Raw genomic sequence first — 22855 nt, 5'->3', positions numbered from 1 at the left:
AGATGCTTTCTCAGAAGGAGGGAGGCCCTCTGCAACACAACAGGATCTTCCATCGACCCTCCTATGGAAGGAGTATATACTAGCTTGCCTCCCTCCTTAACTGACAAGAAGGGAGTCAATGTTTAAATATGAAGAAGTAAACTTTTGATCTTACTCCCCAACATTTAATTAAAGGCCACCTCTGCAAAATAATGGCATGTTTGCTTATCTTTACAGCTTTGCCCAGAAAACATGGTACAGAACAATTTGCAAAGCTTTAGCACTGCTGTTCCCTTCTGCCTGAGGCGGTGTTTGTTAATGTAGCAAAGCAATTGAAACTGTAGTTCTCCATTTTATAAAACAGGCATAATTCATACCTTTTGCTGCTTACAGTGTCACAGGCATCATAAGATTAACTCAGGGTTTTCTGCAGCCCTCAGATCCCCAGAATGATGGTGTCACAGATGAGCAAAGTAATGTAAGATATGAAGCATACATATAAACAAAAAAGGAGAGTCAACAAATGTCTTCCCATTGTCTTCACTCACAATGATCAGGTCACTATTTCTGTTACAGTCACAGTCGATTAAGTTATTGATGTTAATGAAAGTTCTCTTAACCCCTTTCCTGAAGGGCAGCTGATAAATAACAGCACAATTTCAGTGAACATTTGCTGAAAGGCAGTTACACATTGCACAGGCTAGAGGAGACAGTCAGCAGTAAAGACAAGCAAGAATGGTTTTCTTGCATGTTTTCCCCTTACAAACATAGGTTCCTTCACTTCAAATCCATGTGTCTCTTTTTGCTCCTTCCTGTACAGATTCCAAGTATCCCTGTAGCCCAAATATGAAGGAAACCCTATCAGACCGGGATCTTCAAGGCCATTTTCTTGTATGCAATTTACTTCTGTAGTCCATAAGTTTCGTGGTGCTTTGACTAACTTAAAGTCCATCAGGACAGGAAAGTAGCACCTCCATGTTTCAACTTCATGCTTCTGCGTTGACTCTCTGATTCCTGGTGGGGAAAAAAAAAACTTTGGCTTGGAAATAACAATAATAGCAGCTTCTGCTTATGGTCTAGCATAATTATTACCAATAATTCATAACATACCACAACTGGCACAGCAAAACTCCCACTCTAACTGTATTTAATTTTGGTTGTTCAGGCCAACAGAAAATTTTCCCCATATCAGAACCTAGAGTGGGAATTACCAACAGATCTTGGCACACGACTACATTCTTTTTAAATGCACTATTATACATAATGAGATTCTGAAACTAGATATCTTTTCATAAAACTCAGACCACATTTTTCCAAAAGGGCTTGAAAAAATAAGAGGTAGTACAATTACAATCAGTGACAAATCGGTAGAAAAAGGAAGCAGGAATGCCCCTATCATCAGAGGATCCCTAGAATGCAAATCAGATACTCTGTTTTGTAACAGTTGTGTCTATTCAAATATTTAATAGAATTAGAAATGTTGTGCTGTTGACAATTTATTTGTTTAGCTGGACTATTGCTATATGCGAGTATGACAGAATATATTTATTGGGTTATGGGCAAAAAAATACATGAGAGGAAATTACAGTATCATGTTATGTATGTCTGACAATACTTTTCACACTGACACAACATGTATACTAAACAGGAAAAGTTCTATTGACAGCTGACTTAAAGGAGTTACCTGCACAAGACCCAAGAAACAACATTAACTAAACACGAATGGACTAAAACCAACAAATTTTAAATCAGTAATCATTGTACCATGAGGATTAATCTAAGCTGTAGAGTAGCTAGAGTATTCCTTTTGAAAAAAAATTTCAAAATTAGATCTAAACTTTCCCTTTGGGACATAAAAATAACATGTATTTTCTTCATGCTAAAAACTTCTAAAGACAGATTTACTTTTGAGTGTACATATGTACTATTCTAAAAATACACATATCTCCAAAGCAGTGATTAAGACTGTGTGACGAGTAATAGACCAGTGAAAATTAACACAGGAGATACCTGACTGCCTTACCTGTACACTGCTCATTTACTTATATCCTTAAGACTATCTTATAAGTATTGAGTGAAATCATGGCCCCACTAACATCTACAAATGATTCACCATTGATGTCAATGGAGAAAAAATTTTACCCTCTGTGCTTCAAACAACTGCCATTAAAAAAAATGAATGCACTCAAAATGCCTGCTAGTTTCCCCTCGATTTACAATTTCCTCCAAAACTATACTGGTTAGAGGCTCACACCGAAGCCTTTAGTTTGAGGCTAAAGACAGATTTAAGGTCTGACATAAATCTTAAATTTTTAGGAAATGACATATGGAGGACAATTCTAGATGTTCTAAAAGAGGACACTGCATTTGACTCACCTCTGAATGGCCCCTAACTAATTGGACATTAAAGCTGTAGCAGTTTTGTACACAAAAAAAATAATTCTAAAAATTTCTTGAATGTTTCAGCTATACTTTTCTCATTTTCTGAGGCATGTGATGGAGGAACTAGTAAGTCACAGGACAGAAAAAAAAGTTTTTTTAACCCTGAAATGAATGTAAACACTTCACATTACAGAAAAGTATCCTTTTGTGTACAGGACAGATGCACATACATCCTCTCATAGCACAGGATGACCTTTAGGTTTATCAGAAGAGACTTTTTTACCATCTTTCAGTAATAGAAACAGACGAATTAATTAAATTTCTCCAGTCGTCTTTGACATATACGATTGCCCTCTACTTTTTGGTCATATTTCTTTTATGATTGATTTTCATAACTGTGTCAACAAGGTTTTTGTAAAGGGCTCAAAACAATAGTATCCAGAACCTAAATTATGTAGCAACTGTTTCATAAAATTCCATACATTTATTTCTGTAAGCAATAGGCTAGAAACAAAAAGGATACAAAATAAAATATAACTGAAAATAAAGAGTCATGATAAGTTTCTGATCAGAGCCTTCCCACTACCATTCTTGAAATACTGATGAAATTTTTATGATCTTCAGCATATAGTACTTCATAAAAATATATCTTGTTTTTTTATCCATTTTCATCCACTTTCAGTAATGGGTAGTCATCTGGGCCATCTAAAACACAAACAGCTGTGAGGAGCCAAATTTGACACATGAACATCAACACTGAAACAATTCTAGTAACAAAAAGCCCTGTGAAAAGCTAAAGTACTCAAACTGCTCATGAAGCCAAAGACAATGTAATACACTTGACATACACCAAGTATTTGGGGTAAAATTTTTAGTATCATTTCCAGAATGTTTTCAAAGGAGCATTTTCAGATTTACAGGTATCTCTGAAAATCTGCTCTAACCACTGGACATTTCAGAGCCTACATTTTTCTGTGGGTGTAAGATTCCTGGGATCACACTTTTTTGTGGTCTTTATACAGCTGAAGATGGCAGCCTACAGGCAGCTATCACTGTTCTATAAAATCTGGAGCACCTAGTTCTTCTTTGGGAAAAAAAAGATGTAGGTATATTTGAAAATTTTTGTCTATTTTCTGTTCAGATTTCTTTTTCTCTTAATTTTGGATTTCCTTGAATACATCAAGGGAATTTAGAGACAAAAATATGTGGATACTGAATTTAGACAAATTCAAGCTACATATAAGGCACAGAATTTTTTTTTATAGTAACAGGACTGTAATCCTTAGCTAGAAATACGATGAATTTTGCAATACCTGAAGCCTTGATATCATGACTAGATACTCTTCTGGTGGGGTCTACCTTAATCAGAAGTTACGGCCTGATGCAGGGTGAGATATTGTGTTCTATATTATGCAGACGGTTACACTAACATAATGCCTACTGGGTTTATTGATCTATGTATTAGTTTTGCAGATCAGCACTTGTGCTTTAAACCTTAAACAGGGAAAAATCCTATAAATCTTAATGCAAGCATAAGTCCTACAGCATCTGCTATTCTCTGTTAGTAAGGCTCATGAGATAGTTTTCATATAAGGATCTATTTTTCAAATACTTATAAAAATAAATGATCTGTCCGTAACACAATAAGAAACACAAGACTGAGAGATAGTTGTTGTATCAATAGAATCTAATGTGATGACCATGAGAACCATATGAACAAGATACTAATCAGTGTTATTCAGAACAAGAAGGAAAAATAATCCAAGACAGCTGACTTTCTAAGATAATAAACATTAAGGCCATGGTGCAACCCCACTGATTTTGGTGAGAGTTCTTCAACCAAAGTGGTTTCCAGGACTGGAATATAAAATAACTCATAGAAGTGTTCTTATTACTCTGACAAAAATTAACATACCGAAACCCAAAATAAAAATCTGTCACAATTCCAGGTAAGTTATTTTCAGGTATTTCATAGAGTTTGGTATGTAGTGGTATTAAATGATTTGTGAAAAATACGTCTGTCCTGAATGCCAGATTGAGACTTCGGACAAGACAAAACTGTAAAATCTGTAGTCTCTGACTCAATGACTGTTAAGCAAGTAGCAGGTCAAAAACGTCTTAGTCACTCAACACAGTAAAAATTTGCTGATTCTTACTAAAGAGTGAAAACAGGAAAGTGGAAAACTTCTAAAAGCTATTTGGAATAGTTATTTTTCTCAATAACTAAAGATGCTTTTATGAAAATCTGCAAACTTTATCAGATTTAAAAACTGCATCTTAACATTTTCCCCCTATCTTTGGATATCCCCTCATTCTTCTGCTCAGTCTTTTTTTGTGAGTAGGAACAAGACATCATGCTTTGATTTTTCTTTCATCCTGTACTTCCCGTATGAAGAAGAGAGGTTATTATATAACTTAATGTACTGAGAACGTTCAAGTACAAAACTAAAGACAGGGCAATTCCAAAGCACATAAACAGAGAAAAAATGATCAATTTTGTAAACATCCATTTGAGCCAACCCAATCCAAAGATTGCTAGAAAGCTAAGAAAAGCACGAAATGGCTGAAGATTACATAAATGGAGACAATTTTCAAATAGGTTGTTGACATACAGACCAGTAAGGAGACAACCACAGTTCTAAGTGCACCATCCATCTTCTAGGTGACCTAAGTGTTGTTGACACTTGATTTTTTTTTTCCTGGATACAATTTATATACTTCACAATTTAAAATGGGACTTTTACATAGCTGCCTAATTTTCTGTCTGAAGACAGCAGTTAAGCAAAGTCCCTCCGATTATTTTTAACTGAAAGGATATGCAAACAGAAGACATTAAGAAAGATGTTATAACCTCTAAAACAAAGTTTGTTAAAGAAACACAAGTACTGTCTTGAGGATGGGCTTTTTTTGGTACCAGTTTGCAAATATATGACCTTATGGTGCTGTTAAAAATTTTATGTGTTCTGTTACGATATATTTCTTTAGTGTTGCTTGTATTAATTCTGTTCCAAGTTAGTTTATTTTATAATTAAAGAAATATACATGTATCACTGACACTGAAACACAAAGTAAAATATATCCATCTTTAAAAGCTAATTATAAAGATGAATGCTTGAATTAGAATTCTAGATAGAGAAAAATGCATAGTTCTCATAAATATTATTCACTGCAGGAGTAACACATGGTAAGACTCAGACATAGCCTCAATGAGCAGAATTCATTCTCTCCTCAGCAGTGATGTGGTTCACCCCACCACATTCAACTGAGGTAGAAAAAGTTGCTTAACTAGAAGGGCCAAAAGCAACAGCAGTTTTAGGCTCCTGTAAGAAAGCACTGCACTTTACAGGAAGGTTATTTTGTTTCAATGGCAAGTGATAGTTACACCAGTGATACAATGTTTCTATCTTTTCAATAGGTTTCAGCAACGGGAGGAGCAAGGTATAACCCTTAAGATATCATCAGCTAACACAATCCATGATTCAGCATGGCTATTCCACATTACTCATGGTGAAAAAAACTCTTGTTAATATACCAAACTACATGCAAGATGTATAAAACTATAAACGGAGGACTACCTAATGATATGGTAAAAATACTTTGGACTTTCCAGTGTCAATGGGACAAAATAATGTTGTAGACATGTACTATGCCTCATCTGGTTCCCTTAAGTTTTAGTGATTTTGGTCTCATAACAAGCATAGTCCTAAAATGACAAGGGATTAACAGGCTAAATATGTGGCTCAGTTACTCAGCAAAGTTCTTGAGAAGTGGATGTTATAGACAAAAATGATCTCAATGGTAACTCTCCCATCATTTCAGTTTGCTAGCTCTACAGATATATTCTTTACCGAGGAGGAAACTCAAATCTTCTCCGGCCTGGATGTCCCGATCTATATTCTCTACCTGGAGGGAGTAGGATAGGAATTAAATATTTTCAATTAACATTAAAACAAAAACATGAGCTTATTCATGATGGTATATAAGAAAAAATTCATTTATGTGTATTACAGAAAAAGAACATGTCCCTTTCCTGTTGGCATATAATTGTTGGTATATAATTAAGGCTAGTATTTTGAGACATAGGAGGATAAAGTCCATGATGGAATTGTTCTTCTTAAAGCACTTGGACCATTGTAACACTTAATTCTAGTCCAAATGATGGCTTGGGATAGTGAATCATACAAGTCACACAACACAGTCAGTAAATCAGACTGTGTGAATTCAAGAAAGGAAAATAAACCATTTAGAACCTAACAGAAGCTGTACTGACAAACATTTTTATGCTGGTTTAAGTGTGCCCATGTACACTACTGCATTGGTTATAGCTCCCTATAAGTAGCACCCAAGCTGTAAACAAGCTCTTATTTCAGCACTGAAGTTCTACCAGTTCCCACCTACACTGCAGTTCTACCCAAATCCTATTAATCAGAAACATGCTTGAACACAGAGCATGCAACACTAGTGTAGTAGCCTTTCCCGAATATCTAGCAAATGAAAACTTGCTAGAAACTTGGGTCCTTCAGTAAGGTTGTATTATGTTCTGCTACATGGTTTAGGGTGTGCTAAGGCTGCAGTAAATGTACCCTTTTGATACAATTACATTCCATGAAGAAATGGGACTTGAGATAATCTCCTTTTGTCTTGGACAAAATAGTTTCTCTTGAGTGAGAGATACATCTCCAACAATTCTGTTTCTTCTATATATTTCCTTGAAACTCATTTTCCATTTCTTTCCCCTGAACAACTGGTTTCAACTTTCTATAAAAGCTTTTCTCCAAGATCTCTTTTAAAGAAAAACAAATCACTTTTGAGAAAGTGGTATTTTCTAAGGTATTTTCTAAAAACCAAGAGCTGTCCATTTTCTTTATTTTCTCTCTTTTCTGATGGAGAGATGGAAGAAAAACAAGGGAAAGGTGGACGGACACAAAGAAAGCAAACACATTATTTTGGAGAGAACATAATTTTCTTAGAATATATTTTTAATACTCTCGGCCCCCAAATCCAACTGCTTCTGCGTGAAAGTATAAAACTGTCAAACAATTTACTATTTCCCCATCTCACTGTTTATGATCCTGGTGGTAGATGTCTGGTAGCTGAAGTACTTCTAGCTCTCTGATAGCTCTTACTCATTATGTCCTCACCTTCACCCTCTGGGTCCATCATACTCACAGTCCTGGTGTCTACCTTACCACAGGCATATCAGTAATGCCATATCCTTGCCAATACCTTTTACTACTTCTAATATATTAGGATATCCATGATTTTAATCATTCATGCAGCCATTTTAAGCAGTCCCATAAACACTCTCTCCCCCATCTCCTTCTCTTATCTTCAGCTCACTTTGTGCTCTTTCAGACAGGTTTTCCAATGCCAGTATGAGAATCATTGCCCAAATTACTGAAATTTTTATATAAAGTTATAAAAGTAGGACAATGCATAGTTAAGGTTAGACTTAGATTTTTTTATTTTCATTTTTGCTATCTTTTGTACATTGGTTTAGATATAGATAGTAATTTATATGATAACAAAAATAGTCTCAATGTTTATCAGTTGGAGTATTGAACAGAGTTACGGAAGCACATCATTTTCAAAAATAATTTCCATAGTTCTTAGTACTCAGTTCATTTTTAGCTATTTGTGTAATGAAGTAACAACGTGATTCAAAACAATATGTCTGTTGTATTAACTGCTAATTAATAAAGTTTCATCTAGGAATAGGCTATATGGCCCTGTCTACACTGAGGAAGAAAGCATATTACTTAACGTGTTTTCAAACATGTTTTGAAACCAGTTTAGCTTGAGTTGAAGGGAATACAAACCATGGTGATAACAGATTTTGAAACAGCATTTTACTTTTTAAATACTGTCTTTAAAAACAATAAATTCAATATTTAAAAAAATATGTATAATCTATGAATGATGATAGTCCTCAACACAGGGCAGATGGAGAACATGTCTAAGGCATGCACGTACTTTAACAGTATGCAAACACATGTATGTGTTGGCAGGAGCATCAAATATGTGAAAAATGAAGTGGCCTTTCCACCATGCAGTATTCTGTCTTGATCTAAGTGAGTGTTCTCAAGTCAACAGGCAGCACAATGCTAGAATCCCTCACCAAGCCTTAATTAGATACACGTTTAAACTAAAGACAAGAAGAGCTGTTCCTTTATGAATTCCGCATTTGGCACTTTGAGTACTTGTGCCATATGTATTGAAAAATGATAGAACTACTACATGTCTGCAAATATGAGACTTAAAACTTAATATGCATGAGGGAACATGCTTACACACATAGGAAAAGAGACTGAACGGTGTAGCTGGAATTTCAGTGTGTGGTATTTTGGCCATTAACCTAGAACTCAGAAGGTTGTCCTTTATTACAGACATCTATGCAACCTTAAGCAAGACTTTTAAACTCAAAACACAAAGATTATGAAGTGCTGCAACACCCAGTTTTTAGGTATTTTACATCTCAATAACAGAAGCCTAACCTTAGCTTTAAATTAGATACCTAGATAGATTAGATTAGATACCTGTTAGGTACCTACTGTATAATAAGCATCAGAATGGTTAGGCACTCAGAATGGGATACACAAAAGTCAGCATGCTAAATGGGAAGTCATATATATTAACATACAAAAAATACTGAGGATAAAACTTCTACTTCTCTGTGAGGTTTAGGTGTCCTGCTCTGACACCTGTGACACACGGACAAGAAGTCTACCAAGAAACTTTAAAAAGAGACCCAACCGAGCTCCCTTCTCTCAAAACAGAGATGTTAATTACAACAGATCAGTGGTTAGCATTCATGATAAAATGAGGGAAGCCTAGGTTCAAATCCTGTTCTGCCTGAGGGGATTCAAACCCTAATCTCAGAGAAATACCAGTGCTTCTTAGGTTTATGTTTTGTGGGTGGATACACTCTTTCCTCCAAAGTTGAAGTTGAGCTGCTGTTGTGGAATCCTTAAAGATTAATTGATAAGAGAAAGCAAAGGCTGCCTAATCATTAGGTACTTTCTTGAGAGTAATGATACATGTCCCATGGTTATTGTTCCATTAATTTGTAATGCATTTCATCCAATGATTTATATATCATATGCAACACTTTCCAGAGCAGAAAGTACACCACAGGAAGATAAGGGATGGGATAGCTGGATATCAGTAACATTACTAGGAAGTTTTATGACATATGCTATCATGGAACACAAAATTGCTACTTTTTGTTCCTTTTTTCTCTATTCGGTGAGACATATATAGCTGAGACAGTAGCTACAAATGAAGCAAACTAAACAGCTGTCTTAATATTAGCAAACTTATAAAAAGAAACTTCATCAAAATGAGTCATCTTGGCAGGTCAGTTTAAAGGGAGTTCTAAAACATTGCAGGACTCTTTTGTAAGGGTAGACATGTTTTTCTAGTAAATGTATTTTACTTGTAACAGAAGCAATTTAATTGAATTTATGGGATCATGTTCTAAGAGTCTCCTGAGAGTAGTATAATAGGGCTTGATTTTGCCTGTGTAGAAAAAGCTAAGCTCTGTTTTAATAATGCTACTGAATCACATTTATAACATGATTCAGTGCAGTTACTGTGGAACATACTTTGTGAAATACATCTTGTCGTAAGATCCCTGGAGGTGATCAGAGAGCCTACAAAAGTGATCCCTGAAGAGCAGGCTATTTGAGACAGTCACAAGAAAAATGATCAGTTTTGGTTCTGCACCCAGTTAGCATTAACACTCTATGTTCTAGCTTTAGCTACACAGGTCATCAAACAATCTTATCTGTGAATCAAATGCCAGCTATCTCATTCTCAAGCATAAAACAACGAAACTAAAACACATTCAAGATTATACTGTATTTATTTACTAACACTCTTCCCCAATCATATCATCGATCTTCTTTCAAAACCTAACCTGGAAACATAAAAGAAATTTAGGCTCTACAGATTTAAGAAAATAACTGATCTATCTTAAATGCTTCTCTTCCTTTTGCTCATTTTCTTTTTTCTATGTGTATATGCTTTACCTCATAATAATGAGGAATTAAAGTTGAATTCATGTCGGCTCAACAGCGTTATCCACAGTGATGTTTCACTAAAATGCCTATTCTGTTCAAGAAGTGAGGTTGGTGAATGACTTAAGATTAACTTCTGCCAAGACAGAAGAGAATTTAGATTTGTATTACTTAGGCAAGGATCTGGAAGCTGAGACCCTGATGCAGAAAACCACTTAAAATGTCTAACTTTATTCACATGCTTAAGTATTTTGTTGAAGTATGAGTTAAGATTTGCAACTAAAGATTTCACTGAAGATAGAGATTTCTGTCCAGCTGTGACAATTCATTTTAGAACTACTACAATTTTGAAAACCATTCAGCTGAGATCAAAGTTTCTGCTAATAGTAGTACACAGCTATAATTGACAAAAACAAGTTTTGCTACTGACTGCTATGGCCACAGGATAACCTCATACATACAAATGCAAACTGCATAAAGAAACAGAGTTGTTATAGTGTTGATAGAGACAATTCCAAATATACACGCATGCATATTCTTTTTTTTTTTTTTTTTTTTTACCTTGTGGTTGAGGGCCTCTCCATAGAAACCCCCTCATCTGATTACGATATGGAGAAACAAAAGAAGTTCTGTGTGTTTGCTGGAACCTGGGATTGATTTCTCTTTGTCGTGTTCCTGAAAAACAGTATTTACTAACTGACTCTGACTGTGTATAAGATTAAATGAAGAAAAAGAGAGAGGAAATTTTCTTCTTTGGGAAACATCATTTCTTAGATTTATGCCAAAATACTTCTGTGAAATTATGACTTTTCCAAACTACAGTTAACCTAATAAGTATGGTTATTGTGCTCACTTCCATCTGTGCTCATCACAATTACAAGCTGCTAACAAGTGTATTTAGAAACCAGATTGAAATTTTGTAACACAGATTTGGAGATTGCAATCATTTAAAAGAAAGCGAAATCTTTGTCCAAATTTGAGCCACAAATCATAATGAAAAGGTTAAGTATGGCTCTAAAGTAATAGCAGATGCTAACAAGGTTTGGTACCATAAATCACCATCAGGTACTTTCAGTTCAGAATGCTCCTCACCCGTATGGCCCAGTACCGCATCAGAAGCATTGCTGCCACATGATGCACAGCACTGAACCAGCAGAAAATCATTCTGTCTGTTGTAATTTGCTCAAGGAATTTTGAATGGCTAATTTTTATCCTTGAAGACTTTATACCAGATCAGGTATTAAGCAGGTAATAAACATAAAATCAGTGCAAACACTCTATCATGTGACATTCAGCTAATTCAACCATAATGTAATCATCTGCTCATGCCTGAACCAGATCAAATTTGTAGCGTTAGGTGATCCTGTTGTGCATAGATCTGTAATTAATGAATGCAGAACCAGAGGTCTGCTAATGGTAGAGAATGAAACTATAGAACAACATAAACAAATAAAAAGGCCCACAGACAGGCTATCTAATACTCTTTCCTTTAAAAGTTATCAAAAACTTTCTCTCCTCTTACATAAAAACAAACAACACTCAAGTTTAAAAAGGGAGCTAAAGGTTTTTCTTACAGTTCTCTGCAAATACGATCAAAAGCTGAGGGCATAATTAAACTTTTTCTTAATAAAGACTGGCAGACTACACCCACATTTTCTTATCTATATTTCAATAATAAACAGGCAGGAAGTAATAACAACTTTTTAAATAGTAATGATAGTATTTTAAAATCTATTCATTGTAATTAAAACGATGCCAATTTACAGCCTTTGAACTGAGATTTGGTGTGAATTACTTTGAAGCCGCAAAAGCCTCAACAGTCAGGCTGATCTGTGAATGATACTGAAAACTTTTTAGATGTTTCTTCCCTCAAAGTCAGGCAGAACTGGTGGGAAAACTAGTATCTTTAATAAACCAACTGATATAGTTGGAAAAAATAAGCAAGATGTTAGGCAAAAAGCCCTTCTCCATGTGGCCCAAAGGCTTGCCTATATTTTCAACTATATCAGTCAGCCCTATAAAGAATATTTTCTCTTCAGTGCCTCACTCAGGCCTTAAACTATCATGGCTAAAATAGCTCCCCTGAGGGAAAGGAAGAAAAAACTCTGAGTCATCTATATGTCTGCGTCTGCTATAAAAATAACTTTAGCCACTAAATAAATGACAGCAATGATTCTGTCAGTGGACAATATTTTATTTATTGCACGCATCTATGTAGCTAGATGAAAATTTTTTTTTATCCAACTTGGGCAATCAAATTCACAAAAATTCCTAAAAAAACAAGAAATATTTTCTTAGAGCTCTCCTTTGGTTTCTTGGAAAAAGATCTTATGATTTACTCAGCTTGACAAGCTGCCTGGGGAAATGCTGCTGTTGTTGAAGGATAATTGAACTCATCAATATACTGACTTTACTAAGGAAAATTAACATGATGCCAACCTGTGATAATTCCATTCCCCCTCTGTCTGCTCTGGATTGTTCTGTTCTTCACCACGCAAGCCTTGCAGATGAGTGACTTCAGATTCTGGAAGGGTGCATACAGTGACTCCTGCAGACAGTAAGGTTAGAATTAATGACTGTTTGGCCTTTCTCTCTTCAGGTGTAGCACAAATCAATCACATTTACAACAATTAAATGAATTTTCTTAGCCCAGACTCATACATGCTTAAAAGTGCTAGATCTTCTGGTTTGCATTTTTCAGGAAACAAAGTTAAAACATCTCATATCAAAAGAGAATTCTTGAAGGGGTGAATAGGTGTGCAGACGGAATGTATTTTGTGTTTCCCTCTCTCAGTGAAGTTTGCTTTTCTGCTCTGCTCACATCCATAAATCACTTGCTTCCCTGTTATATCACTTTGCACCTGCAGATATACCTAACTAGACTTTTATCAGCAGTACCTCAGGCAGAGATAGTTAAAGCCTCCAGACAAGGAGTGATGAACTGATGGAAAAAGCATCAGCGAAAGTCAAAGTATCTTAATCTCATACATCACAAACAAACCTTAACACACAACAGTAACACATCAGCCATAATTCCAGATATTTGTTGACTGATAAAGCATAACCTAGTCTAAAGACAGATAGAAGAATTAAACAAAAATGTTCCTTGTGTGATCAAAAGTTCTACTGTCAAAATGACAAGCTGAAGCTATTTAAAGACACAATATTAAGAGATGTGATACATCCTCAACTTCCACTGATTTCAGGGAGCTTTGAAGAACTGTCAGATCTTGAAACTTTTTTCTTTGTTTATTGATTTGTATTGAGCATTTGGGTGGTAGTACACATTGAAAAGAATTAGCAAAAAGGGATTTTTTGAGCAATGCCATAATATGTGATTTTCATAAAGCTGAACTGACTTTTACCAGGATGATAATACCTTTTTATAACCAAGATTTGGCAGAGAGGGGGAGAGGATTACATGATAAGGTAAAAGACCAATAGGTGGCAAGACTGCAGCAAATAGGGAGGTTTCCTAAATAAAGGTAGAGTCTGAATCCCTGAAACGTTCATTAAACTTTCCTAGTACATTTTTGAGTTAACAAAATTCCTTAGGGATAGAACTTTATGCACAACCCATGGATGATTTTTTTTTTTCCCACACAAATTGAATAGAGTCTGTGACAAACTCCCACAAACACTAATGGGAAAATCCCTTCATCATATTCTTGGAAGAATAAATTCGGAATGTGTTTATGAAGGTTGGATGAAAGGCATGATCAAAAAAGGAAAAAACATATCACCTATGCTTAGCCCATTAGGTAATTTGTTTCTAATTTAAAAAATGGATCATGAACATACTCCATTAGTGAGAAGCAGAATAAAAAGGTTAATTAAGTGATAATATCATTGCCTCACTGCCTTATGAGACTATTAAATCCAATTTTATGTTTGGATAAACAAACTAATATGATTACTCTTATGGAAAACAGAGAACTAGCATAATATGAGCTTAATATATTAAAAAAAAAGGCGAGATGCGTCTATTTTTGATTCTTATCAGAAACCTTCCATTTTTAATCTTTAGTGACTGCTAGGGCTACATAGAGCTGAGTTACACAAAAACTTGCCGACAAATACATCAACCGCATGTAATTCATATATTTTATTCTTTTGGTACAAGGATCTGTGCAAAACAAACCCTAAAATGTTCAAAAAGTACTGGTATACATGCAAATATCTAACCAAGACTGTATCTCTACTGTACTGTTCATAAAGCTATTTACTGTATTTAAACCCATCATAATCAAAACAATACTGATTCTGAGATCTCCTGAACTCACTGAAATAATATAACTGTCCAGATCCTATGCACATAGAGGAGAGATCTTAGGAGGCAGCAGGAAACAGCAAAAGGAGTAACTTTTTCCTACTACTTTTCAATAACAAAACGTCCCATGCAGAATAACTTTTTTCTGAATACAATACTGTAGCTATCAACAGATTATATTTATGATGCTTAAGGGTAGACTGTTAACAAACAAGTGCTGAAAGATCTTGGCTTCCGGTGCTAAATTAAGCTCTTCCAGGAACTAAGTACCAATTGTATTTATTAACGTTGAACTTACAATAGCAGGAACAACGAATTGCATATGCTTGCTGCTTTGCCAGGGTCCCCAGCTAAACTAGCATCTCTTGGCAATTCTCCTCAAAACAGATTCTTGCCTTTCAAACTGATAAGCTGGAAAGCTGTTTTATTAGTCTGGGAGCTACCTGCCATATATGTACCATAAAACCAAATCTAAAAAAGCAAAAAATATTCAAACTACTCTAAAAATTCACAGGACTAGACTGAGTATTTTTTCCACAACAGAACAGTTTGTCTTGCGCTTGTTTAGACTGGAATATCAGGCTTTTTAAAACCCTAATTTAGATATGTTAGCTGATCGAGTAAATCTTCAGCTGTGTTCTAGGGATCTAAGCACCTCCCTTCATCTCCCTTCTAAGACATGTTAAAATATAACTTTAACTTGACCATATCAGCATTTTCAAATGTTAGCTAAGAAATGCTAGCTAACATTTACAAATACCTCTCAGTCAATATCAATTTTATTCAGATTTAGATACATATTTTAAAGGTTATTCACTAACCTGAATTCTACCCAAATGGCAAAGAAGTAGCAGTTTCACATAGGCTTGTATAGTTTTCCATTTTTCCATTTATTCTTTACACTCTCTATTATTCTGCGTAAATCCTATATGAAAAAGTGGATGAACCAATGGCCCAATCCGAAATCTCGTGAAATGAACAGAATGATCAGTGAGAACCACAGGATTTGGGTAGAAGCTATGGTCCTAATCATGTGATTGATTCAATCTGGAAAGGATTATCCTCCTCCTCCATGCTGGAAAGACATACATTCCACCCACCCACATGTGTTCCCCTCAGCACTCTGATTCAGGATGGAATCTAACTGGACACAAAATCAGAAAAGGAAACTAATTATACAAAGACTGATATTAAATGCCTGAGATCAAAACCATTCAAAAACAAAAACATTTTTCTCTGTAATCACTTTATTTGAACCTGAGGTGACATGTGTAACAAGTTAAAACATTTCTAAGGTAAAATTTTCAATAATTAAGTGGTACAGGATTTTCAGTTCCACCTTCAAGAGATATATGAATCTAAGGTCTCATGTGCTTTCTACACAGATGAGTACAACACTACCCAAGCTCCTCTCCACATGTTCTGTGCTGGTGGGGTATAAGCCAGGTCTGGTCTGGGGGCTTCATAGGTGCATTAATCCAGACTATGCACCCTGCCTCTGAGCCTGGACATGGTGCTACCCTAATGCAGCTACCTGGCATCCAGGCCAGACCTGGCTCATGTCTAGCAAGACTCTGCTGATATCTGTCTGCCCTTGCCTGTGCAGGCATGCTTTAAGTCATACTGACTTAAATAACATAGGATGCAAACTGTACAAATCGCCAATTTCTGAAAATTTAGAGCCAAATAAGTACTTAAAAACATGGAAAGGTACTCAGTGAGATTCTAAAATATACCTAGATATATACTTTACTCTGATTTCCAGTTCCTCTTGGAATTCACCTATCTCAAACTTTAGGTTCCTTAATACCTTTAAAAACGTCACTCTTAAGCTGTTCTTTAAAGCTGTGTAACTTTAAAAATTTCACCCAGTATGTTTATTTAAAGAAATTCTTAAGATTTTGCCTAAAATCTTGTGGCAAAGTTTCATTAATATCTTAATATTAGAAAAATGTTACAGTCACTTTCATTTTTTGAAATGGACAACCAGTTTGGTACTTGTACTATTTTTTTTGGAGTAGTGGAAATCAAAATAAAGGTAAAAATTTAACTTCCTTCATAGTTTCAACATTTCTATTTTCTTGTGTTTTTTTGGCAGGAAAGATGAAATAGGAATAAGAAGGAGAGGAAAAATAGAAAGAAAGCGGACCAGCGTAAACACAAATCTTAAAATGAAACAAAGTCTGTAATGGACACATACATTTTTTCAAGAATACAAAACTATCTAAGGCGATGTGATTACTCACATTGCCTTCCAAAAGCTCCTCCAAAGAGCACCCTCGGTGTGACTGCTGATATTTTTCTTGAAAAAGTTTCCCATCAAACACTTTCCATGGCATTAAATCATCCATTCTGAATGGAAAGCCACAGGCACTATTGGCCATCAGCAAAGTTGTAAGGCCACGAATAAAGACAGCGCCAAGATGCACAGCCCTGGAGTCCACTTGCGCAAGCTGTCAACATAAAAAAGGAAATACACATCACAAATCAAGGAATGCAAGGGACCTTACCATGTCACAGAATCATGCGAACAGCAGAGCAAATGCTAAACAGACCCAAAACTGTGAGAATGATGGTCATGGGGCATCTTGTACAGCTGTCCTCTACTCCATAGCACTAAAGGGCTTTGTAGAATTCATCAGTGGATTCTGTATCAAGTTTTATTCATTAAAGTAAATGAAGTAGAAGTTTGTTTTAACAAATATAGCATCACATTCAAATTTTTAAGACAGATACACTCAAAATGAAAACTCAAAGACAAAAGGAAAATCTATTCTCTACAGTATTTCTCAAATGTTAACAGTTCACCACAAGGAATTCCGTTAGTGGAATGTAAAACATTAACTGGGAGTATAAAGTGATGTATATAAAGTTATCCATTGACCTTCCACAGTTTCATCAACTGGGAAATGTTACAGCACTTAGAGATCATTTAAATTATAAGATCTGACAGAACAAAGTTCATTGTGCCCAGGCTTTAGAAATATTTTAAACACTCTAAAATTTCCTCTGACTGCAATCTAAAGGCCAAATTATTTCTCTTCAACATGGATTTCTTCAGAATACTGGAATGGTATGACAACATCCAGAAAATACAAAACAAGAAACTCAACAAGACAATTAAAACTCGCAGCCAAAATAAACCTGATGGGTGATTTTAAAATCTTGCTGTGGCAGAGTATGGCCAGCTATAAAAGCCTTGAATCCAATAAGGGGAAAACTCGTTAAGTAAGTGTAAACAGTACAAAGTTCCTCACGGGGGAATGCCTCTTCCACAGTTGTATCGCTGCAGTCTGTCAGGACCAGGAGGAACTCATAATGCCACTGCCATCAACACAGTAATCTATGGCAGCTGCTGTACAGTTTTGCTTACAGTATAAGTTATACCAGAAATGAAATAGCATCCAAAACAGTCCAGAACAGAAAGTGCAAAAAGTTGGCTCAAATTTGCTTTAGCCCTGCCTCCTGGAGAGCTGTGAATTATTATATGAAATGCAATAGAAAAGGTTGGCCCATTATTAGTAACGATAATAATATCTTACATGCTGAAAGGTTCCCCCAAAAAACCTTACAGGTATGCACATACAGCATCATTGCTGTATTTAAAGAATGACAGGTAATAGCATACAACATGAAATGTTGTACTAATGGATCAGAACTTTTTTTCCCTAAGGCCCACATAACAAAACCAGAAAACTTTTACTAGCAACATGGAGCTAGGAAACTCCTTATGAAAGATCCAAACACAGTAAATCATATGGAAGAGAATACAGCTAGAACCCTATGGTCAAGGACTTCAGCTTTTTTTTTATTATACAATGAGCTGCAGTCTGTTGTATGATCTGATTATGTTAAACTGGTTCCTGTGATAGGGTCCCCCTAACCACAGACAAGGGGCAGTAGGGTTTTGTTAAACCCATTTGAAGAAATGAGGTGTACATTTACTGGCATTTTTTTCTGCAGTGCGGAGGCAAAAGAGGACCTAGAGATGATGCTGCTGGCAGAAGATACCAGGGAGAGTAGTCCAGAGCCCTGTTGGAAGAACTTCTGCCTCTAGTGATTCCTGGAGAGACACTGAGCTGACCACCAGGGCACTGAACCAAAATGACGCTCAGTATCTGAAACTCACCCAACACAGACAACTGAGACAACCACAGACATCCAGATAAATGCTACAACTCCAGCTAATTTGAGCGGTTACTTGAAAAATGAAAGGCCCATCCTTCACTGGCTGTGACACTTGATACTTGAGAAAGGGGAAACCTTCTTGTCTCCCCAGCATTTAAAATAAAAATATTTGCACGGCATCAGGCTATGAGTTTTAGGAAGTTACTGCTTCCTTTGGATGCAAGTTATCATTTTGCCAGCTGAGACTGGTAACTACATGCACATTCAAAAATCTATTGCTCTGGCAAGTAAAGCAGGTTTTTGCAAACTGCCACTGAATGATGCTGAAAGGTACTTAACCAAGGAATGCAGTTTACGTGAACCAGTATTATTTGTACTAGGGAGACTATAAGAGTGCACACAACCAGTTATCATGTTGCAGCCAAGAGATAATAGATTCTTACACTGCATTAACTAGATGGCTTCTCATCACCTGATCAAATCTCACAACCAGACAAGAAAACTTGCTCATGTCATTACAAGCTTTAAAATGGAATCTGCTTGCTTTGTGATCTCAGAGTAAGGCTTTATGGGAAGAAGTACAAAGAGTAAGAATTGAGAGGAATATTCAGAACTCCCTTTTTGTAAACTAACTCAGCTAGGAAATTCTTTCAGAATTTATGTACCCTGGTCTCCTTTGCAATCAACAACAAATTGAACTTTAAGTATCTTCAATAAAACACTTCCTTGCACTCTGACAAGTACTAAATCAAGCTAAAGTTTTGCTCTTAAGCTATAAGCAAAACAGAAATACTGAACTAAAATCAACAGTAAAGCCCAAGAGTGACAGTTGCACACCAACCAGCTAAAGCAAGCTTGCCAAAATTTATATCAACATGACCTGTACTACCAATATTCTCTTACAGATCAGTCCAAAAAAAGACTGAAATACCCTGAAGTACAAACTAGTATTGTCTCTCACTGAATTATCCATTTGTATTGATAATGTTAAAAAATGTCACTGTTGAAAATAAACTTTCATAAAGAATAATCAAAGCAGTTATTTTAAGCCGCTGAAAACAAAATAGTGAATGCTGTCTTTGCAGCAAGCATTCTACCACCTTCAAATTTAACTACTCTATTTGGTATGACTATTGATTCATACCTTTCTGTCATGTACTGATAAAAATACACTGTTATTGGTTTTTTTTTGTTTAATCCCACTGGTACCAATGACGTAAAACAGCTGTTAGAACAGACTACTAACACTAGATGTGGATGCTGGATGCCATCTGGACTGCAAATCTTTAAAGTACAGAGTTCTGTTCTGAAAACTCTATGCATATACCCAACACAAATATGTGATTAATCCAATTTCTTTCAATGACTTTACTCAAATTAGTGCAAAACAAATGCATACATATTTGCAGAACAAGGGTCTAAATGAAAATTTGAAAAATTCTGCTTTTGATGGTGATGCACAAAATAGGAAAATACACAAGACAACCTTGAGGTCACAGTTTGAACACTATTCAAGCTGGAGATCAGTGTAGTACCTTCACTGTTGATGCTAATTCCTACTGCTGACTAAGTGAGATGAAAACTGAGCTACCAGCACAACTCTAGTGTTACTCTTTCAACTATGGCTGAGACATACTGGTTTAAAAGGTAAAAGAATGTTTTACAGCTAGAAGGCTTCATTTTTTAAGAATATCAGTCCAGAACTTTCGTTGAGCACAAAAGCAATGGGGTGGGAGGCTTGTTTTTTTAATGGAAATCAATATTGGCAAGAGTGAGGCAAGAGCTATCAACAGTGATTTCTTTATTTTAATATGACAGGAAATACATTCACTAAAGTGTACTTTCTATTTTCCATGTCTGGCAACGATAAACAAAGAAAACGAAAGCACAGTGAGTCTGTAACAATGAGCCAGTGCACATGGCAAACCACAGACTTGCTTTGCCATGGGAATGCTCACAACTGCTTGGTGTCTGCAATGCAAAGATGTCATGATGAGGATAAGTGGAAAATTCCAAAAGAAAAGAAGGCTTGCCTTCCAGGGCATTACACCCTACAGATTACTCCTTGTTGGAAACTGTGTCTGCTCTTTTTACTGTTTTTATAAATTCAGGACCCAATGAGTCATGTGAGATGCACTCCTGTGATCCTGCTGCTGCTACTCCTACCACCAGCTGATGACATTTGTGCGGGAGAACCAGGGAGTGCGTGAGAACTGTTCCTCCTACGCCAGCTGCTGGTACTGTGCTCCTGCTGCTGCTCCTACCAACAGCAGCTTCCCACCCTCTCAGAGTTTTGGGAAAAAGATTACTTTTCCTATTTGACAACATTAACTGAAGACCGAGAAGAGAACTCAGAAGTTCTCAGTCCTCTATCATCATTGCAAGGGAGGTTGCTGATATCAGGCTTAGAAGGCCTGAGTTGAACTGGGTAACCATACTTGAGACAGCAATGTTACAATACACACATTGCTAATGTGAAACATTTTTGAGAACAATTTGAGAAATACCTTTGCTAGAAGAGCCATCATCATAGTTATCTCAAACCATGTCTTTTCCTGCTCTACGAACACACAGCTTTAGCTTGTGGACCACAAGCTCAAGCTGATCTTTGTGTTCATGTTCATTGATCTCAGAAAGAGGCTTTGCAAGAGGGAAAGTGTTTGCCCACAGGGAGCAGTTTGCAAATCTGGACCCACAGACTGTATATCTGGCTGAAGAGCTCTCACAGAAAAAAAATATATGTATCTTGAATATGAAATGCAAATCTCCAGTTCCAATTAAGTCTAATAAAATACTTTCAAAAAACATTTTCCAAATGTAATAATATTTTTACATTTTAAAGAAATATTTCTTAGTTCTCTGACTTCTCTTCATAGATTCACAACTGATTTTGTGATAGAAATACACACTCTATCCTATGCACTTGGAAAGCAGCACAAGCTATTTTTAGGAACATATTACAGTTAAAGCAGAACGCCTCCACCGATTACTCTGTGGAGTTTTGAGGGTTTAAATGCTGTTAAAAGGATGAATAGGCTTTACTACATGTAAAATGTGTGGGCAAGTGGCTCACATTCTTCACTTCTAGAAACCAAGAAGAAAGGTAAAGTTATGATGATAATTTTATATTCCTTTACCTAGACTACTTTATACCTCATCCATATCTTGATGCACTAAACATTACATTTCATTTAAGAACTGATTCCTTTAGTAGGATTTATAATTACATTCTGGGGACATACTTTAACAATCATTAATATATATATTTTTTACATTGAAACTTAGGTTAGAAGTTGTTTTTGTACATTCATTTTTTTCCTAGTCTGTTGCCTTCTTCCTGTGGCTGAGTTGAATATAGAACATATGAGTACGATCAACATTTTTTTAAATATACATTTAAAAATAAATAACTTAAAAATGACATCAGGCTTTTTTTTTTTCCAAAAGTTTCTATTTCTTTCTGTTATAAAAAGGAAAATGCAACACTCAAGGGCAGGTTAGCACTTGCTAAATCCTGGTTAAGATTAATCAATTGAAGAACAATAATTAAAACCAATGAAATTCGATCCAAGCAATGAACTGCTGGAATTCAAGTGAAGGTGATCAAAATCTGAGTACTTTCCTAGTTAAACCAGTTCTTTTCAGATCCATTTGAGCTCAGTCAGTATATTATTAGTAAACTACTTCATATAATACCTCCCTCAAACTCACCTCTATCTTAAATGATCAAATATTTAACTATGGGCAATATATGCCTGAGCAATAAAGGCAGTGGGTTGATCCTATCTTAGGAACTTGTCATTAAAACAGCAAGTTTTAGCTTTGCCCTTCATGAAGATTGCTGGGACAGGTAAGGCACACTGTGTTTCAAATATAGACAGATGGACTGTCAACTGATGACAACTTCACTAAAGTTAAATTCTCTACAGTGGAAAAAATCACAAAATAAATTTTCTCAACCAAAAGACAGAGTCCTTTCCTGAATTCTAGATCTCCCTGCTCTCAGCCATTAGTATAAATTTCCCAGTGTAAGTTGTCAAAAGCTGCTATAAACCATGTGCACTGGAACTATATACTT

The 22855-nt window shown here is 35.8% G+C and overlaps 1 protein-coding gene across 1 annotated transcript in view; it reads right to left on the bottom strand.

Moving 5' to 3' along the window:
• Positions 1-22855, bottom strand: part of FAM120B (family with sequence similarity 120 member B) — a 68279-nt gene that overhangs the window by 9508 nt on the left and 35916 nt on the right. The window contains exons 7-11 of the mRNA XM_013946116.2: positions 16896-17102; positions 12819-12927; positions 10941-11054; positions 6210-6264; positions 357-3066 (exon numbers count right to left, since the gene is read on the bottom strand). Coding sequence (XP_013801570.2) covers positions 3054-3066; positions 6210-6264; positions 10941-11054; positions 12819-12927; positions 16896-17102 — 498 coding nt within the window. The 3' untranslated portion in view covers positions 357-3053. The remainder of the gene's footprint in view (positions 1-356; positions 3067-6209; positions 6265-10940; positions 11055-12818; positions 12928-16895; positions 17103-22855) is intronic.

This window comes from Apteryx mantelli, chromosome 3 (genome assembly GCF_036417845.1).
Source record: "Apteryx mantelli isolate bAptMan1 chromosome 3, bAptMan1.hap1, whole genome shotgun sequence".
Lineage (NCBI taxonomy): Eukaryota > Metazoa > Chordata > Aves > Apterygiformes > Apterygidae > Apteryx > Apteryx mantelli.
The sequence above is the reverse complement of the archived record's forward strand: the minus strand, read 5'-3'. Positions and strand labels throughout refer to the sequence as shown.